Raw genomic sequence first — 19242 nt, forward strand, 5'->3', positions numbered from 1 at the left:
TCTCTGCGCTTCACTCACTCTGTCCAGGATCCGGACATCAGGACAGAACTTGATCGTGCTCTGAGCAGAAATCATTAAGCATTCCCATCTCAGTGCTACACAAAACTGTCTGAGTTGGTGCAAACTTTGCCCTTGACACACTCTCATCGACTCAGCCCTTAATTGTCAGTCAGCCTGAGCATCTGGCTGTAATGGGGCTTGTAAACTTCAGCTGATGGCTCTCCTCGCTCCCAGGGTCAGCACTGGTGGTGGGGCTCCTTCTCTGCTGTCAACACCTCACACAGGGCTGGTACCCAGGAAATCCAGGAAGCAGGCAGGGGTCAAACGGACCCACTGAGATTTCTGTCTTTCTCTAAAATAAACTTTTTTAAAAGTCTCACATCCAAGCCAAAAAGCGCCGAAGTCATGAACACACATCTCAGTTAATTGTCACAAAATCATCACAGCTACATAACCATAACTCAAGTCAAGAACTACTTTCCCAATAAATACATTTTTTAAAAAAGAAGTACATTGCCAGCATCCCTGAAACCCCTTGTTTTTCTTTCTTCTGTTCACTCTAAAAAAAAAATGAAGCTTTTCTTTTCATTGTACTTCCCTATTTTTTTGGCTACATTGGGTCTTTGTTGCTGCATGCAGGCTTTCTCTAGTTGAAGTGCCGCGACTTCCCATTGTGGTGGCTTCTCTTGTTGTGGTTCGTGAGCTCCAAGTTGCACGGGCTTCAGTAGTTGTGGCTCCTGAACTCTAGAGCATGGGGTCTGTAGTTGCGGCAAACCAGCTTAGTTGACCCGTGGCATGTGGGATCTTCCCAGACCAGAGACAGAACCTGTGACTCCTGCTTTGGCAGATGGATTCTTAACCACTGGGCCACCAGGGAAGTCCTCCACTCACTCCTTCTTCTCCTCTCAGAGCTAAAGTACTGTCTGGACTTCTAGCCCCATACGTTATTTCAGCCTATTTGGGGACTTTATATGCAAATTGTATGGAAAATACGCTTGTGTACTTTTGTTCAATATTATGTTTGCACCTATATACACAATCATGCCATTGGTAAAAATGAATCATAGTAACAATTCCTTTCTTTCTGACCCTTAAGTCTTCCCATTGCTTGTTCTTACCTGCTGCCTCAAGGAAGAGACATAGTGAGAGTGGCCTTGCACAGCATTCCTAATTTTAAGGGCAAGTGTTTACAATAGTTGGCTGTTAAGTGTGATGCTTACTATAGATTTTCGTGGATGCTCTTTACCAGTTTAAGAAAATTTCTTTCCGTTTATAGTTTACTAAGAGTTTTTTTTTTATCATGAATATATGTTGAAACTTAAATGATTTTTCTATATCTGTTGAAATCACTGTATCTATCTTTTTCTCTTTTTTTTGTGGAAATGGGATAAATTACATTGATTATTTTTTATTAATCAACCCAACTGAGTTGTTAACATGCTGAACTTACTTTATTTTCTGGATTCCATTCATTATTTTTTTCTCTATAATGTTTGCACCTATATTAATATGATTTTCTTATCATTTTTCTTTCTTCCAGTGTTCTAAGGTTATGAAGTCCTCATAAAATGCATTGGGAACCGTTTCCTCTATTTCTACTCTCAGGAAGATTTTTTAAGACACTGTATTGTACCTTCATTAAATGTCAGAAGAATTTAGTGATGAAACCATCTGGAGTTTTTTTGTGAAAGATTTTCCAGTATAAATTCCATTTTTTAAATACGTATTAGGCAATTCACATTTTCTCCTTCTTTTTGCATCAGTTGTGGTCAGATGTCAGTGTCATCAGCTTCTAATTTATTAGCATAAAATTGTTTACAGTATCCTGTTGTTATCTTTTAAGTATCTGTTTTGTCTGACATGTGCTCTCTTTTTTTGTTCTGGCTATTGATTATGTGTACCTTCTCTGTTTTTCTCTTTTTATCTTCAATCAGCCCTGCTAGAGACTAGGGCTAATTGTGCTAGTCTTTTCCAAAGAAACTGAAAAAGAGACGTATGTCAATATTATGTGTTTGAATTTATTGGTTATCTCTATTTGATACATTTTTGTATACAAATTTATTAAAATTTGCTCTTTTCTTTATAATCTCTTTCTTCCTACTTACTCTAGGATCGAGATGAGTTTGTTCTTGTTCTTCTATCTTCTTGACATGGCTACTTAGATCATTAATTGTCAGCCTTTCACCTCTTGTTATGACCCGATCTTCATGCCATGCAGGTGAATCTGAGCATCATTCTGTCTGTAGCGAAAGTGTTAGTTGCTCAGTTGTGTCTTGACTCTGTGACCCCATGGACTGTAGTCCACCAGGCTCCTCTGTCCATGCATTTCTTCAGGCAAGAATACTGGAGTGGGTAGCCATTCCCTTCTCCAGGGGAGTCTTCCCAACCCAGGGATCGAACCCAAGTTTCCCTCGTTGCAGGCAGATTCTTTATTATCTGAGCCACCGGGGAAGCCCATTCTGTCTGTAATGACGTACAATTAAAGGACTCCTTTTCTTGTAAGATAAGACAGAAGTCAGTGAGGGCAAAGAAGGCATTGATGAGCTTTAAGTTATAGCATTTGAAATTGTCAAGAGGCTCTGACCTCAGTGGTGTCCATTTTTCCATAAAGGAGGTTGGAGCACTGGCTAATAGTAACAGGGAAGTGATGGACATTTGAAAAGAATAGTAAATATTTAGAATGATCCCTGAGGTGTATAGGAAGGAGAACTTACTAGAGGTGAATAACTAGATTGCTGACCTGTAAAAGTTAGCTATGTTCCTTCCAGCCCTCTGTTGTCCTTCTGATTTGAATTAACAGTCATCACCCAGATTAGCTTTCAAAATGGCACTTGTAGAGTTGAAATACAGCCAAGAAGCCACCTCACCCATTTCTGTGGTGATTTGGAAAGTAGTGGTTGAAATTCCAGGATCTCAGGTCAGGCAGACCTGGCTTCAAAGCTGTGTGGTTTTGAACTAAGGCCACTTATTACCCTATACTGTAGAGCACGCTTGCTTTCTTTCTGAATCTCACCCTTCACCTTATGCTGAATAACTATTGTAAAAATTACTTTGTAGGTTCATCACTGTGGTTAAGTGAGCTTTGTCTGGCAGAACATCTAGTTCAGTGCCTGTTGCATAACTGGCTTCCATCAATAGTAACTGCTGAAATTTTAAGTTGCTATTTATGTTATTATTATTTTTTTTTTTTTTTGCTGTTTATTCTCCTTACAGGGTATTCTCTTCTCCTCCGTGGAATGTGTCAGGTCCTCACAGGACCTAGTAAATCTCTATCTGCACGAATCGAATCGGGTTTATCGGGATAAGATGGTGGAAGAGAAGGACCTTGATCTTTTTGATAAGATCCAGGTAGACGTGCTCAAGAAAATTTTTGATGTGAGTATTGCCCTGTGAATTTCTGCTTACATCTGAAAAAGAATAGTGATTATGCAAGGATCACCAAAATGATAAAAATCCAGCCCTTAAATTGAAGAAAATCATATTTAGATAAAGAAAGAAAGTCTGTCCTTAGTGTGACAAAGTGGAAAATTCTGGGGCAAGAAGAGATACACATTAACCATAGAATCTCGGTCTTGTGAGGCCTGTGAAGACCATCTGACCATATCCTTGTCCTTTCCCCAAATTGGTCATCCCAGCTGACACACCAGCATCCTTGGAAATTCAGAGTCTCGTCTCTGCAGAGCCAGCCACTTTGGAACTGCTACTGGCTGGAAATTTGGAACAAGTCTGAAACTTGGAACATTTGGAACAACTCTAGAGACTGAAGATTTATTTAAATAGTGATTTAAAATGTATTTCCTGGGTTATGCCCCTGCTGTTGAACAGCATGCTGATCACCCTCTTCCCAAGTGAGTCCTCCAGTCTGAACCTTAGAAGGAAAGAGTGGCAGGTGGGAACAATTGCTCAAGCTGACATAAACTCCTCCTGATGCATTAGAAAGCCTGTTCTTTCTTGGACTCACTTTCATAACAATCTCCACCTCTCAAAATCCCAAGTATTTGGGTTTTGATAAGTAAACAATTCCTTTCTGGATTATAAAAAGAATAGCTGTCCCTTTGAAACTTCAAGGATGGCTTGGTAGTGACGAGACAAAGACCCCCTGTCTTTTAAGTCAGGTGAATGGTACTGGGTATTTTATTTTCTTATACATAATAAGATTTGTCTCCACTCTGTGTGGGAGCAGACCCAAGAGTCGGTCAGGAGGGTCCTTGCCCCTGTGTCTCATCACCAGGACCTTGGAGAGACTGTGGAGCAGACCCAAAGCCTGAACGTGTATTGCCATTTTGCACACGGTATCGGGGAGCCCAAGTACATGCCTGTCCAGTCGTGGGAACTTCTGACCCAGACGCTGGTGGAGGCCCTGGAGAGCCACAACGAAGTCAACACGGTGATGGACCTGGTGCTCTTCGAGGACGCCGTGCGCCATGTGTAAGCGTGCTTCTCTCCTTGCCTTTCTTCAGCTGTCTCCCCTTCCCAGTGTCAGGTCTCACTGGGGCATTTGAGGACACCTAGATAAAATCGGGAAAGCAGTGACTGCTTCTGCCGTGAAGGTCGAGATGGCAGCTGGTAGAGCAGCTTCTGCCACTGACCTTGGGGGGCAGTGTCGTGTTAGACTCTGGAGGAACAGGATTTGTGCACATGGTTGCCATTCACAATCCTGGTCCTGACCACAGTGACACCAGGGGAGAATGGGAGGTCATCAAATAAGGCAGCAGAAGGGCTGAGGACCTGTATTCCCAACCCACCCTAGTCCAGTGAGATCGAAAGTTTTAAGTGCACACGTTTCAAAAATCAACTGTCCTTTTAAGTCTTGCTCCTGTCAAGTGAATGGGCTTCCCAGTGGCTCAGTGGTAAAGAATCACCTGCCAATGCAGGAGACACAGGCTCCATCCCTGGGTCGAGAAGATCCCCTGGAGAAGGAAATGCAACCCACTCCAGTATCCTTGCCTGGGAAATTCCATGAACAGAGGAGCCTGGTGGGCTACAGTCCGTGGGGTCACAAAGAATCAGACATGACTTAATGACTGAGCATGCCCTAAGCACACAGGCTATCAAGTGAACCATGGAGAATGGTCTCCAAACCTCCCAGACAGTATGTACTGACACCTGAGCTGCATTTACCACCCTTCCTGCCTTCTACAATCACTCCACCCTGCCCCCTGCTGCCCAGGGTCTCCAACAGCAAAATCCACTTGGTCTTCCACTTCCGAATTCTTACTGAAACCTAACTGATCCCTGGGTTAAGGAAAGTGTGTTTTTTCTTCCCCCTTCTATATGCCCCAGGGCCTAGAAAGACGTAGGGACCCTCCTTCTCCCCTCACTCCATGCCGGTGACATTTCTCTGCACCAAACAATATAGTGAGAAGCACAGATAACTAAGCTTACGGGCACCACTGCACACAGCGCCCAGGATGGAGTCTGTACACACTTTCCCAGGAACCCACAGGCCCGGCTGAGAGCCAGGCCCCAGTTCAGGTCCTCATCCTGCCACTGACGGGTAGTAGTACTGTGCAAAGGACACAACTGCCCCAAGCCTCGGTTTGCTCCTCCAGAAAGTAAGGATTTTTGAGGGTCCTGCCTGTCGAGGGCTTTACGCTGCATTACAGTCCCTGAGATTAGAGTCTTTGTCTTTTTGATGTTGTTTTCTTTCCCTCAAAGCACCTTTTCTCTCCTACCAACTTCCTTCACCATTCCAGCACATTCTCATTCTGCTTCTTTGGAAAGCTTTGCACTAGATTGTTCCTCCTGCTTTTGGCATAATCTTTGTCTTTTTCTTTGTTCGTTTGCTCCAATGTATGTTTTTCTGCCTCCTCCTCTTCCTCTTAGAATCACTTCATGTTTATTAACAAAAAAAAGGAAATTCTCTCATGCCCCTTCTTTTGTACATCTTATTGGTTCTCTCTCTCTCTCTCTCTCTCTCTCTCTCTCTCTCTCTCTCTCTCTCTCGTGTGTGTGTGTGTGTGTGTGTGTGTGTGTGTGTGTGTGTCCAGTCTTCAATAAGCCAGTTTCCTCCAGCTGTGCTGCGGTACATCTTCAGCTTTTGTTTTTAATCTCCCAGAAGCTCAGTAATGGGCTTAACTCAGACTGCCTTGGTTTTCTAGCCCAGGCACCCTTTAGAATATTGATCTTCCTTTCAGATTTTGTGATTTAAATGCAGAGTCCTTTGCCCTCATCAGAGGTTGTTAATGAATCCCCCAGCTGGCGTCCGATGCTGACAGTTGCAGACTTCACCATTCTTCTTTGAAAGCTTCAGCTCTAATGATGCATTTCCATTTAGCTATAGAATAGCATGGACCATGCTGAACTGACTTCAGGCCTTCCAGAATACAGCTGGGTGTTGGGCGGCCCACAGAACCTACTTGAGTTTTTCCTTCCCCTTGCCTGCCTCTCTCCTCATCAGTTCATCCCTTGTTGCTGTTCAGTTGCTCAGTTGTGTCCGACTGTTTGTGACCCCATGGACTGCAGCACTCCAGGCCTCCCTGTCCATCACCGTCATCCTGAGTTTGTTCAAATTCACGTCCATAGAGTCAGTGATGCCATCCAACCATGGCATCGTCCATGGTTGTCATCCCCTTCTCCTCCTGCCCTCAGTCTTTCCCAGCATCAAGGTCTTTTCCAATGAGCTGGCCCTTTGCATCAGGCGGCCAAAGTATTAGAGCCTCAGCATCAGTCCTTCTAATGAATATTCAGCATAGATTTCCTTTAAGATTGACTGGTTTAATCTCCTTACTGTCTTAAGAGTCTCTCAAGAGTCTTTTCCAGCATCACAGTTTGAAAGCATCGATTCTTCGAAGCTCAGTCTTCTTTAAGGTCCAACTCTCACATCCATACATAACTTCTGGAAAAACCATAGCTTTGACTATGCAGACCTTCATTGGCAAAGTGATGTCTCTGCTTTTGAATATGCTGTCTAGGTTTGTCATATCTTTTCTTCCAAGGAGCAAGCGTCTTTTAATTTCATAGCTGCAATCACCATCTGCAGTGATTTTGGAACCCAAGAAAATGAAGTCTGTCACTGTTTCCATTTTTCACCATCTATTTACCATGAAGTGATGGGATCAGATGCCATGATCTTTGTTTTTTGAATGTTGAGTTTTAAGCCAACTTTTTCACTCTCCTCTTTCACCTTCATCAGTTCATCCCCGCACTCCGCCCCTCTTTTTTTGAATCTGAAGAAAGGGCCTGGACATTTTTGCACCACCATCTCTCCTTTTGTCACCGTAGGCAACCCTTTCTCATATAGACACAAAGCAGATGATTCCTTGCAACTTCTTCACCCCCAAATGTGATGCTTAGGATAAGGTCTTGGGTGTTCTGCTTCAATTTAACAAAAACTTCTTGAATCCCTTCAATGCGCTAGCACCATAGAGAAAGTAAGCTGAGAATACACACTCTTCAGATGTCTAGAAACTCTGGTTTAATAACAGATCTGGAGAAGTATACATCTGTCTGATACAAGACAGAATATCAAAACTGAGTAATTATAAATGCAAAAGTAAAATCATAAAATGAGCTAAAGTAGGTCAGTGAAAATCTCCTGAATATTTGTTGTATTGTGTGCTCAGTCATGCCCAGCTCTTTGCAACCCCATGGACTGTAGCATGCGAGGCTCTTCTGTCCGTGTGTGTGTGTGTCCAGTCTTCAGTAAGCCAGACTCCTCCAGCTGTACTGTGGTACATCTTCAGCTTTTGTTTACTTGCCTGCAATTTTCCAGGCAAGAATAGTGGAATGGATTGCCATTTCCTTCTCTAGGGGATCTTCCCGATCCAGGGATTGAACTCCAGTCTCTTTCCTCTTCTGCACTGGCACACAGATTCTTTACCACTGGGGCACCTGGAAAGAATATTTAGGGGAATAAAATGTCACTAGATAAATTTAGTGACATACGACCTGTTCACAGTGGCTGCATCACTGTGCTATCCATCCCCAAATATATGGGCTTAACTTCCAAATTCAACTCATACAATCTGACATATTCTTATGCTCCAATATAGTAGACTCAACTTTTGACTACTTCTACCTAAGAAGAAATTAGTGCCACCATAATGGGGTGGTGGAGAAGGCAATGGCACCCCACTCCAGTACTCTTGCCTGGAAAATCGCACGGATGGAGGAGCCTGGTGGGCTGCAGTCCATGGGGTCGATAAGAGTCGGACACGACTGAGCGACTTCACTTTCAGTTTTCACTTTCATGCATTGGAGAAGGAAATGGCAACCCACTCCAGTGTTCTTGCCTGGAGAATCCCAGGGACGGGGGAGCCTGGTGGGCTGCCGTCTATGGGGTCGCACAGAGTTGGACACGACTGAAGCAACTTAGCAGCAGCAGCAGCATAATGGGGTGGGGGAGTGCAGTTTTTCAGCATTTATCAAAAGCCGTGAAAACTGTCTCACTAGGAATTCATCCTGTGGACATAATTAGAGATATAACCCCAGGCCCTTCCTGTTGCCATCACAAACCCCTCCTGGCTGCCTTGGGCTCTTCCTCCACCACCTGTGCTTCACCAGAGGCTTTGGCTTAAAGCAGAGTAGGGAGACTTTAGTCCACTCGGGCCAGAGGCGAGGCCAAGCTTGGGGACCATTGTCAACTACAAATTGGCGCTTGCCAAGGGCATTTGCTCTCTGCCTTTGCAGAGATTGAACCCTGTTCTGCTACAACTGTGGACCTTCAACACCCCCTGAAGAGAGTCCAGGTTGGAGAGTGAGGCACTCTGTGCTCCAGGAAACTGGTGGAACAGGTCTTTAGATAAATATTTTCAGAAACTGATTTCATGATCCCAATCCTTGCATCACCTCATATCTAGAAAAGCACTGAATCCCTTCACGGTGACATCAGCTCCTCAAGACTAGCAGAAAACCTTGGATTGCTCTGAACTCCCTCTTTACCAAAATCTTATCTAGCGATCTTTCCCCACGACCTCTTTGGAGCAGCCTCTCAGAGGTCTCTGCACCGCTGTCTCCCGAGCTGCAGTCCTCATTTTGCCCCAAATAAAACTTAACTTGCAACTCTCACCTTGTGCATCTTTTCTTAGTCGACCTCTTAACTGAGTCTTCCCAAGCTCAGCCCAGGATGTGCCTGCAAGGGTTCCAGGTCCCCCCGGACCATTCCACCTGCTCCTGACGGAGGGGAATCTGATCGAAGCCCTGTGTCTCTGCTTCTCTCTCAGCTGCCACATTAATCGCATCCTGGAGTCCCCCCAGGGAAATGCTCTGCTAGTCGGCGTTGGGGGGAGTGGCAAGCAGAGCCTGACCCGGCTGGCGGCTTTCGTCAGCTCCATGGACATATTCCAGATCACATTGCGGAGAGGCTACCAGATCCCGGACTTCAAGGTAGGAGGGTTGGCGGCTGCAGGAGGAGACCTAGCCTCTCCCGAGCTGCCCAGCTCCCTGTCACCCTGCATTAGCTCTTCGGCTCTCTCGCCCAGAATCTCCTCTTCACAGTCTGTCCGCCTTCTTCTTAGACTCTGGGCTGGTGGCTGGAGGGGCTCATTAGACCCTGTCTGAGAACCTGGCCTTCCCAAGCTCTGTATCTGGGAGACTTCCGCTGCTTTAGTGACATCTGTAGAGCCTCAGCTCTCACCCAAATAGGAAGCACATCTATTAATACATCAAAGTCAACAACAACAAATTTTCTACCAAATGATTGTGTGTGCATATGTGTGAGTGTGTTTGTGTGTTCCCCCATGTACATATATTTTTTGCAATACAAGTCTTTTCCTGGAGCTAGTCATAAAAAACACAAAACTCTGCTATCATAAGATATAGTCATCTACCCAGGCCTGGAGGCCCAAGTATGTGGTGACTCTTCTGTCAGAACTAAGAGCGTTTGCTTTCCTCCTGGGGCAAGTCATTCACTTGTGTGATGATATAAGTTAACACAGGTGAACAGGGGACCATCCTTGTCTTTGGAAAGCTCATGTCTCTTTGCACAAGGCAGGAGTCCTAGAAACTCGTTCAGGAGCCACGGTGGTTGTGTGAATTAAAGATCACCACTGTTTATTCTACTTTTCCATCTATGGGATCAAGGCCTGGGAATGAGGCATATTTTTCTGCCTGTGAGTTCAAAGTCACACTCCTCCTTCCCTCCCATTGCCGTCTTTCCTTATTTCCTGTGAGAACAGACAAGAAAATGGTCCCGTTCCTAAAAAGTGGGTGGGGGTCTCTTTTCAAGGAGGCCCTCTTCTCAGAGATCTCTGCCGTGGTTTCTGCAGGCGGACCTGGCAGGCTTGTGCCTGAAAGCCGGGGTCAAGAACCTCAGCACCGTGTTTCTCATGACCGATGCCCAAGTGGCTGACGAGAAGTTCCTCGTGTTCATCAACGACCTCTTGGCATCTGGTAAGAGACTCTTTGTACTTGAATATCTCTAATGAATTCCTGCTGGAGTCAGAGACATTCCCAGGTGGAGGCTTGGTTCAAGGTCAGAAGAGCAAGGCCACAGAAATGAGGGAGAAAACCAATACAGGGGAGACTTAATTCATGAAGGTCCTTCGAGGACTGGTGCTGGGCCTGCTGGCTTTCACTGTCCTTACACTCCAAACAGACAGTATTCTTGGGGCTTCCTTAGGTGGGACCGGATATGACAATAGGAAGAAGAGCAGCTGAAGGGCCGGCTGACCTGCTGAGTCCAGAGAGAAGGTGGTGTTCCCTCCTACACCCAAGACAGAGGAGATGGAACGTGTGCAGTATTTCAGGGAGGTTAGGTGTTAGCTGCAAGATACACAGAAAATGTGCACCCACAAAACTTAGACAATAGGGCAAGGTGAGGTTGCCAGTTTAATTAACCAAGGACTCAGAACTTGATGCAAACAAAGTAGAAGCAAAACGGACAGAGGATGGTTTTCTTAGATTACAAAGAACTTGACAAAGGCTGTCTCAATGTCCCTGTGACAATGTGAATGCAAAATAGGACTTCACTGGGAAGTTCAATTCTTTTTTTTTTTTTGGAAGTTCAGTTCTTGATACTTTGCTGTCCTTATTTCTTTAGGGATTCAGGACTTATGTCAGCCATTCAAGAAAAAAAAAAGTTTATGTATACATATATATGTATCTATAAACATATACTAATATATAAAAATATGTATATATGCATACACAAGATATATATATGTGTGTATCTATATATTTAAGGACTTCTGTAGTCTAGTAAGAATCTGCCTTACAAAGCAAGGGATATAGGTTCAATCCCTGGTTGCGGAGCTAAGATCGCACATGCCTTGGAGCAATTGATGGCAACTAAGTCCAGATGCAGCCAAATAAACAAATATTAAGTGTTAGGGAAAAAAATTTAAGGTATATGTATTTATATATGCATACCCAAGAAGATAAGACAATATAGTACAAAAATTATGCATTTTCAGAAATTTGGGGAGAGATGTATATATTTATATTAATTAAAAAGAGAATATTATTTCTTGACTCAGTCCAAATTTCACATCTACAAAGCCACCTCTTCATCTGGGCTGATAAAATAGTCTGTGCACAGGTGTTCTGAACACAATTTCTGCCTCCAGATTTCCAGCGTTTCAGAAAACCTGTTTCTCCCCACCTCTGACTAAATCTTCCTTAGTCTGTAATGTCCAAGGACCAAGATCACAGTGTGATTCTCCAAAGTCTGTTCCATGTCATATAAAATACCTTTCAGGATGGCTCCTCCCATGCGGTCTCTAGGAACTTCACAGCTTCACAATCGTTGACTGCTTCGCATTTTGTTCCCTTGTACCCAGGGCCGTTTTACTGTCACTTCCACGATGAGCCCCTGTCCCTGGTTTGGACCATGCACTAGCAGGCTCTGTGAGAAGACTTTGGCTTCTCCCTGATGAGGACCAGAGTCCCAGGTTCCTTGCTGTGCTGGTTCCAACCACTACACCGACTCCACATTCTCATTTCTTTCCCAACCTGCCTAATTCAAATTACCTTTCAGTCCAGGAATTTGCTTATTAACTCTTACACTTTTCCTCCCCCAATCCAATAAGTGGTTCTTTTCTCTTTTTTATAATTTATTTTATTTATTTTTAGCTGTGCTGGGTCTTTGTTGCTGCTCAGGTTTTTCTCTAGTTGCAGTGCACAGGTTTCTCCTTGTGATGCGTCTCTTGCTGTGAAGCACGGACTCTAGGGCTCTGGGCTTCAATAGTTGCAGCATATGGGCTCAATAGCTGTGGCTCCCAGGCTCTAGAGCATAGGTTCAATAGTTATGGTGCATGGGCTTAGTTGCTCCCAGGCATGTGGGATCTTCCCAGACCAGGGATCGAACCTGTGTCTCCTGCATTGGCAGGCAGATTCTTTACCACTGAACTACCAGAGAAAGTGAAAGGGAAAGTCGCTCAGCCGTGTCTGATTCTGTGCAACCTCATGGACCGTATCAGTTCAGTTCAGTTGCTCAGTCGTGTCTGACTCTTTGCAACCCCACGAACTGCATTCTGCCAGGCCTCTCTGTCCATCACCAACTACCAGAGTTTACCCAAACTCATGTCCTTTGAGTCGGTGATGCCATCCAACCATCTCATCCTCTGTCGTCCCCTTCTCCTCCTGCCCTCAATCTTACCCAGCATCAGGGTCTTTTCAAATGAGTCAGCTCTTTGCATCAGGTGGCCAAAGTACTGGAGTTTCAGCTTCAACATCAGTCCTTCCAATGAACACCCAGGATTAATCTCCTTTAGGATGGACTGGTTGGATCTCCTTGAAGTCCAAGGGACTCTCAAGAGTCTTCTCCAGCACCACAGTTCAAAAGCATCAATTCTTCAGTGCTCAGCTGTGTTTATAGTCCAACTCTCACATCCATACATGACCACTGGAAAAACCATAGCCTTGACTAGATGGACCTTTGTTGACAAAGTGATGTCTCTGTAATATGCGATCTAGGTTGGTCATAACTTTCCTTCCAAGGAGTAAGTGTCTTTTAATTTCATGGCTGCAGTCACCGTCTGTAGTGATTTTGGAGCCCAGAAAAATAAAGTCTGACACTGTTTCCACTGTTTCCCCATCTATTTCCCATGAAGTGATGGGACCGGATGCCATGATCTTTGTTTTCTGAATGTTGAGCTTTAAGCCAACTTTTTCACTCTCCTCTTTCACTTTCATCAAGAGGCTCTTTAGTTCTTCTTCACTTTCTGCCATAAGGGTGGTGTTATCTGCATATCTGAGGTTACTAATGTTTCTCCCGGCAATGTTGATTCCAGCTTGTGCTTCCTCCAGCCCAGTGTTTCTTATGATGTACTCTGCATATAAGTTAAATAAGCAGGATAACAATATACAGCCTTGACATACTCCTTTTCCTATTTGGAACCAGTCCGTTGTTCCATATCCAGTTCTAACTGTTGCTTCCTGACCTGCATACAGGTTTCTCAAGAGGCAGGTCAGGTGATCTGGTATTCCCATCTCTTTCAGAATTTTCCACAGTTTATTGTGAGCCACACAGTCAAAGGCTTTGGCAGAGTCAATAAAGCAGAAATAGATGTTTTTCTGGAACTCTCTTGCTTTTTTGATGATTCAGCAGATGTTGGCAATTTGATCTCTGATTCCTCTGCCTTTTCTAAAACCAGCTTGAACATCTGGAAATTCACAGTTCATGTATTGCTGAAGCCTGGCTTGGAGAATTTTGAGCATTACATTACTAGTGTGTGAGATGAGTGCAATTGTGTGGTAGTTTGAACATACTTTGGCATTGCCTTTCTTTGGGATTGGAATGAAAACTGCCCTTTTCCAGTCCTGTGGCCACTGCTGAGTTTTCCAAATTTGCTGACATATTGAGTACAGCACTCTTGCAGCATCATCTTTTAGGATTTGAAATAGCTCAACTGGAATTCCATCACCTCCACTAGCTTTGTTAGTCCATGGAATTCTCCAAACCAGAATACTAGAGTGGGTAGCCTTTCCCTTCTCCAGGGGATCTTCCAGTTAGGTCTCCCACATTGCAGGCAGATTCTTTACCAGCTGAGCCACAGGGGAAACCCAAGAATACTGGAATCGGTAGCCTATCCCTTCTCCAGTGGATCTTCCTGGCCCTGGAATCAAACTGGGGTCTCCTGCATAGCAGGCGCATTCTTTACCAACTGAGCTATGAGGGAAGCCCTTGAAGCCCTGTCCTTTTCTTAAATACTGTCTTCTTAACATCCCACCACCTTCTACAATAGTACTTCAGCTCCAACACTGCTTCACCCTTTATTATTTTACCAAATAATGAGATACGGGTCTAACTGCCCTTCCACCCTGAAGCTGTGCCCTAAAGTCTAATTTCTAAAACGATCAAAAAGGTTGAATTGTGCTTCTCAAGACTTACAGCTTTGAAGATGCCAGCCAAGTTGCAGACTCACTCTGTATCTCATTTGGCTCCAGTCCAGCCGGGTCACCTTCTCCTATAATAACGTCTGAGACAGGAGACGTTACACTTTTACTAATTGAAATTTTATTCCTCAATGAAATATTTTTAATTTTGCATTTGGAAGACAACTTGGTTCAAGTCAAATGAATTTCTGAAACCCTGCCCAGTGAAAACTTACTGCAGTCAATCTGCTCCAAAGTCATGGAATTTCAAGCTCATATTTCTTTTGTATGGCTTTTAGACAAAAACAGGATTTGCATTAAAGATGTCTATATGGAGATACAGTGAAAAGTAATACTTTTCTAATCTTCCTCCCTTTTTTCTTACTGTTTTGACAGGGAGAATTGAGCATATCTGAGTTGTAATTTTCCCTGTCAGATAATTTCTGACTAGAAATTAACTTACTGCCAATCCAGGCAGAGTTACAGAGGTTCCTCAGGGCCTTGTCATCCCCTTAGTTTTTAGTTTTATGGGATTGTGCAGCCACTCCATTCTTGGATAACACAGTGCCTGTGTGTGCATGCTCAGTCATCAAGTAGTGTCTGACTCTTTGTGACCCTATGGACTGTAGCCCACCGGGCTCCTCTGTCCATGGGATTTGTCCAGTAAGGATACTGAAGTGGGTTGCCATTTCCTAATCCAGGGTATCTTTCCGACCCAGGGATCAAACCCAAGTCTTCTGCATCTCTGCCCTGGCAGGTGGGTTCTTCATCACTGAGCCACCTGGGAAGCCCAGATAGCATAGTGTTGTTTCTCAGTCGCTCAGTCGTGTCCAGCTGTTTGCAACCCCGTGGACCGCAGCACGCCAGGCGTCCCTGTCCTTCACTATCTCCTGGAGCTTGCTCAAACTCACGTCCATTGAGTCATAATGCCATCCAACCGTCTCATCCTCTGCCGTCCCCCTTCTCTTCCTGCCTTCGATCTTTCCCAGCATCAAGGTCTTTTCTAATGAGTCAGCTCTTCACATCAGGTGGCCAACATATTGGCACTTCAGCTTCAACATCAGTCCTTCAAATGAATACTCAGAATTGATTTCCTATAGGATTGACTGGTTTGGTCTCCTTGCTGTATCTCAAGCAAGGGACTCTCAAGGGACTTGAAACTCTAAAGAGGGACTCTCAAGAGTCTTCTCCAACACCACAGTTCAAAAGCATCAATTTTTCACCACTCAGCCTTCTTTATGGTCTAACTCTCACATCCATACATGACTACTGGAAAAGCCATAGCTTTGACAATACAGACCATTGTGGGCAAACTAATACCTCTGCTTTTTAATATGCTGTGTAGGTTTGTCATAGCTTTTCTTCCAAAAGATAACAAGTAGAGGCAAGGAAACTACTAGAAAACTATGCATTGGGCTATCTTGTCATCAGCTCATCTCTCTCTAGTTATCTGTAAATCCTGTTAGACTGAGGATAAGGTACAGTGAGTGAATTCCACTGATTTAACACTCCAGTGATTCATCTTCCTCAGTGACTTAAAGTGGGCTCAGTGGGCTATCTGCTTTCCTCCCACACTTCTTTAGCTCACTCTTTCATCCCTTGAATTCCTGACACCATTTCCAAGATCAAACTGTATTTTTAATTCAGCACTTGATTGGTAAACCCCACTTCTGACACTAGCCAAACATTTCAGAACCCATCATTACGCCACTTGCATCTCAGATTGGTTGCAGACTGACAGTAAGAAATCCTACGCTCAAAGTTAAAGTTTAAATCAAATTTCTGATTCAATTAGCAAAAGCCATATAATTGTATAAGAAGCAGGGTGGCGACACAAATCAGACTGAATGAAGCCTTTCAGTTTCTTTCTTTGGCTGCCAGAGTCCTTAACGGGGCTCTTGAAGCTGCTGGTGAAACGATGCATGAAATATTGGCCCTTGCCGAATCTGAAAAGTTCAATTCCTACTATGTCCTTGTTGTCCTATATAATAATTCCTGAATAATGTACATGGACCATCAAATCCAGATATTTTAAAAGTCTACAAAATTTGTCCTCTCTTGGCCCTTGAACCAAACTCAGCATCAGCAAAGCCCCTGCTGCTGCTGCTAAGTCACTTCAGGTGTGTCGGACTCTGTGTGACCCCATAGATGGCAGCCCACCAGGCTCCTCCATCCATGGGATTCTCCAGGCAAGAACACTGGAGTGGGTTGCCATTTCCTTCTCCAATGCATGAAAGTGAAAAGTGAAAGGGAAGTCACTCAGTCGTGTCCGACTCTTCTTGACCCCATGGACTGCAGCCCACCAGGCTCAGTAGAGTGCCATCGCCTCCTCCACAGCAAGGCTCCATCTTAATCTAAATGGAGAAAATAGAATCTTTTCCTGGCTTTTTGGGAGCGTACCTCTGCCTCCAGGTTCCAGCAGTCCAGAAAGCCCATTCTACTGCAGCCCCAGCTGAGAGACCTGGTCTGCACCAGGTGTGGTGTCTTTTCCTCTCCTCACTTTCCCAGATTTCGTACTTCATTTTACTTCAGGATCTTGTTTTGGAATTTTCCTTTTGCTTTTCAAAAGGTTTAATTGTTCACTCAAAAATTAATGCTCCTCTTCTGTGGCTCAAATTAAATCACTTTGCATCTACTCACATATTCAAAAATCATTTTTTAAGCGTCCATGTTCTAGTCAGTAGCCCCTATGTGGTCTATTGAAATAGTTTATGAACAATTGAGTCCCCTCTCTTGCAAAGCCACGTGCCTCTTCATCCCTGTCCTTTGTACATGTGGGCCAAATCTCCTCTTGGAATATATTGAGTAGGTCAAAAAGTTTGTTTGGGTATTTCTGTAATATCATATGCAAAACCCAAATGAACTTTTTGGCCAACCTATTAAAACATGAAGAAATTCCCCTGGTCTTCCGGGTGGTCTAGGATTAGATGCCGGGTTGATGCATTAGTGATCTGCACACATCCCATGAGAATGTGGAGTCTGGAGGTTTTTGTAACGATATTGGCATTGAGTTCTTCTCCCACGAGCAGTTGGAACTGGATTTCCTGATGGACCATCTGTGTTTTATACAAATCGTATTTGACCCAATTTCCCTGGAAGGAACAAAGACAAAGTATAGGGCAAAAGAGAAGCTGTCAAACACGCACCAGGTCTTCTAAACATCCTTTCTGCTCTCAGTGGATCTATTTATAAGGTGCATCCACCCCATAAGCCATGGAAATCTAAACCAGCACCTGGTTGGCTCCAGCTGCCAAACAAAAATGCCCAAAGGATAATGCAAAAAGATGCTTGAGTAACCAACCTGTCTTTAATTCATGTAGTACTAAATCCTCATACACATTGAGACCAGGTCTCTGTGCATTCTCCTACATTACTATATTCTCCCTCACCACCTGTACCCAACAGGTAAGCAGTTGCCACCAATTTCAACCCCTGTTTCTGAATCCATCCTTCTCTGTCACGGCTACCACTGGTTTTTTTCATCTCTTTCTTCAACAAATGCCGACACATCTTTTTCTTTTTAATTTATTTTATTGAAGTATAGCTGGGCTTCCCTGGTGGCTCTATGGTAAAGAATTTGCCTGCCAATGCAGGGGATCCTTCCTGGGTTGGGAAGATGCCCTGGAGGGAGAAAGGGCTACCCACTCCAGTATTCTTGCCTGGGAAACCCCACGGACAGAGGAGCCTGGCAGGCTACAGTCCACGGGGTCTCAAAAAAGTCAGACACGAGTTAGCAACTCAACAACAAACAACAGAATAGTTGATTTACGATGTTGTGTTAGTAACCACTGTACAGCGGTAATTAGCGATCTAGATATATATACATTTTTTCATAAATATATATATTATATTCTTCCATTATCATTAATCACAGGATACTGAATACAGTTCTCTGTGCTACACAGTGAGTGTGTGTGTGCATGCTCAGTCATGTCTGACTCTTTGCAACCCCATGAACTGTAGCCCACTAGGCTCCTCTATCCCTGCATTTTTCCTGCTAGAATATTGGAGTGGGTTGCCATTTTCTCTTCCTGACCCGGGGATTGAACCAGTGTCTCCTGCACCTCCTGCAGTGGCAGGCAGTTTCTTTACCACTGAGCCACCTGGGAATCGCCTGTGCTATACAATAGGACCTTATTTATCCATCCTATATATAAAAGCTTACATTGAAGACACTTCTTAACTCACCTCCCTTCATCCCAGGGAGCTCCACTACAATCCATTCTCCTTGCTGCTTCCAAAAAGGTCTGTTTAAACCATAATTCCTTCATTAATTCCTAAGTGAATGCAGGATAAGCTGTCTTGTACAGAAAGGCAAAACAAAACAAATCCGCCTTTGACCTGCTTCCTTCCTTCCTTGCTGGCTTACCTGCCCCTTATAATGCAGCAGTTCCTACCTCCTTGAAATAACATACTCTACTGTGCCCTGACATCCTTACTGACTCACACTGTTCCTTTTGAACCTCGTGCCCTTCTCCTTCTTTGTCTAGATTAACTTCTACCCATAGTACAAGACTTACCTTGGGTGTTCTAATATCTCTCTGGGAAATCTTCACTAATCCACTGTCACCTCGAGGACGAGAAACACCCTTGTGTGTTTCCCTGGCCCTCGGTGCTTGCACACACCACCGCTGTATTGCACCGACATTGCAAACTTATGAAAGGCAGAGACTGTGATGTCTGCTATTGGTGCACTTTTTGTTATGAAATAATCCAGAGATACAAAATATAAGGATTAAATACTTACCACTCAACTTAGGAAGTAAAAGATGGCTGGTGTAATTATAACCCTCTGTAAAGATTGTTATTGTCATCATTTATATTGTCAGTTCTGAACAGAACTCCTGGCCCATAATTAGCATTCAAGGGGTATTTGTTGAACGACAGTGTATAATATCAGAAGGATGATGTGCCATGTTATGTATTACTTTTTATTTTTTGGCTCTGCTAAATTTTAGTTGTCCTGTAGCATGTAGAATCTTAGTT

The 19242-nt window shown here is 44.0% G+C and overlaps 1 protein-coding gene across 9 annotated transcripts in view; it reads left to right on the top strand.

Moving 5' to 3' along the window:
- Window positions 1-19242, top strand: part of DNAH9 (dynein axonemal heavy chain 9) — a 285075-nt gene that overhangs the window by 160121 nt on the left and 105712 nt on the right. For all 9 annotated transcript variants that reach the window (XM_070773106.1, XM_070773107.1, XM_070773102.1 and 6 more), the window contains 4 exons: window positions 3214-3375; window positions 4232-4428; window positions 9165-9327; window positions 10209-10332. In XM_070773106.1, the coding sequence (XP_070629207.1) occupies window positions 3214-3375; window positions 4232-4428; window positions 9165-9327; window positions 10209-10332 (646 nt within the window). The remainder of the gene's footprint in view (window positions 1-3213; window positions 3376-4231; window positions 4429-9164; window positions 9328-10208; window positions 10333-19242) is intronic.

The sequence above is a fragment of the Bos indicus genome, chromosome 19, assembly GCF_029378745.1.
Source record: "Bos indicus isolate NIAB-ARS_2022 breed Sahiwal x Tharparkar chromosome 19, NIAB-ARS_B.indTharparkar_mat_pri_1.0, whole genome shotgun sequence".
Classification (NCBI taxonomy): domain Eukaryota; kingdom Metazoa; phylum Chordata; class Mammalia; order Artiodactyla; family Bovidae; genus Bos; species Bos indicus.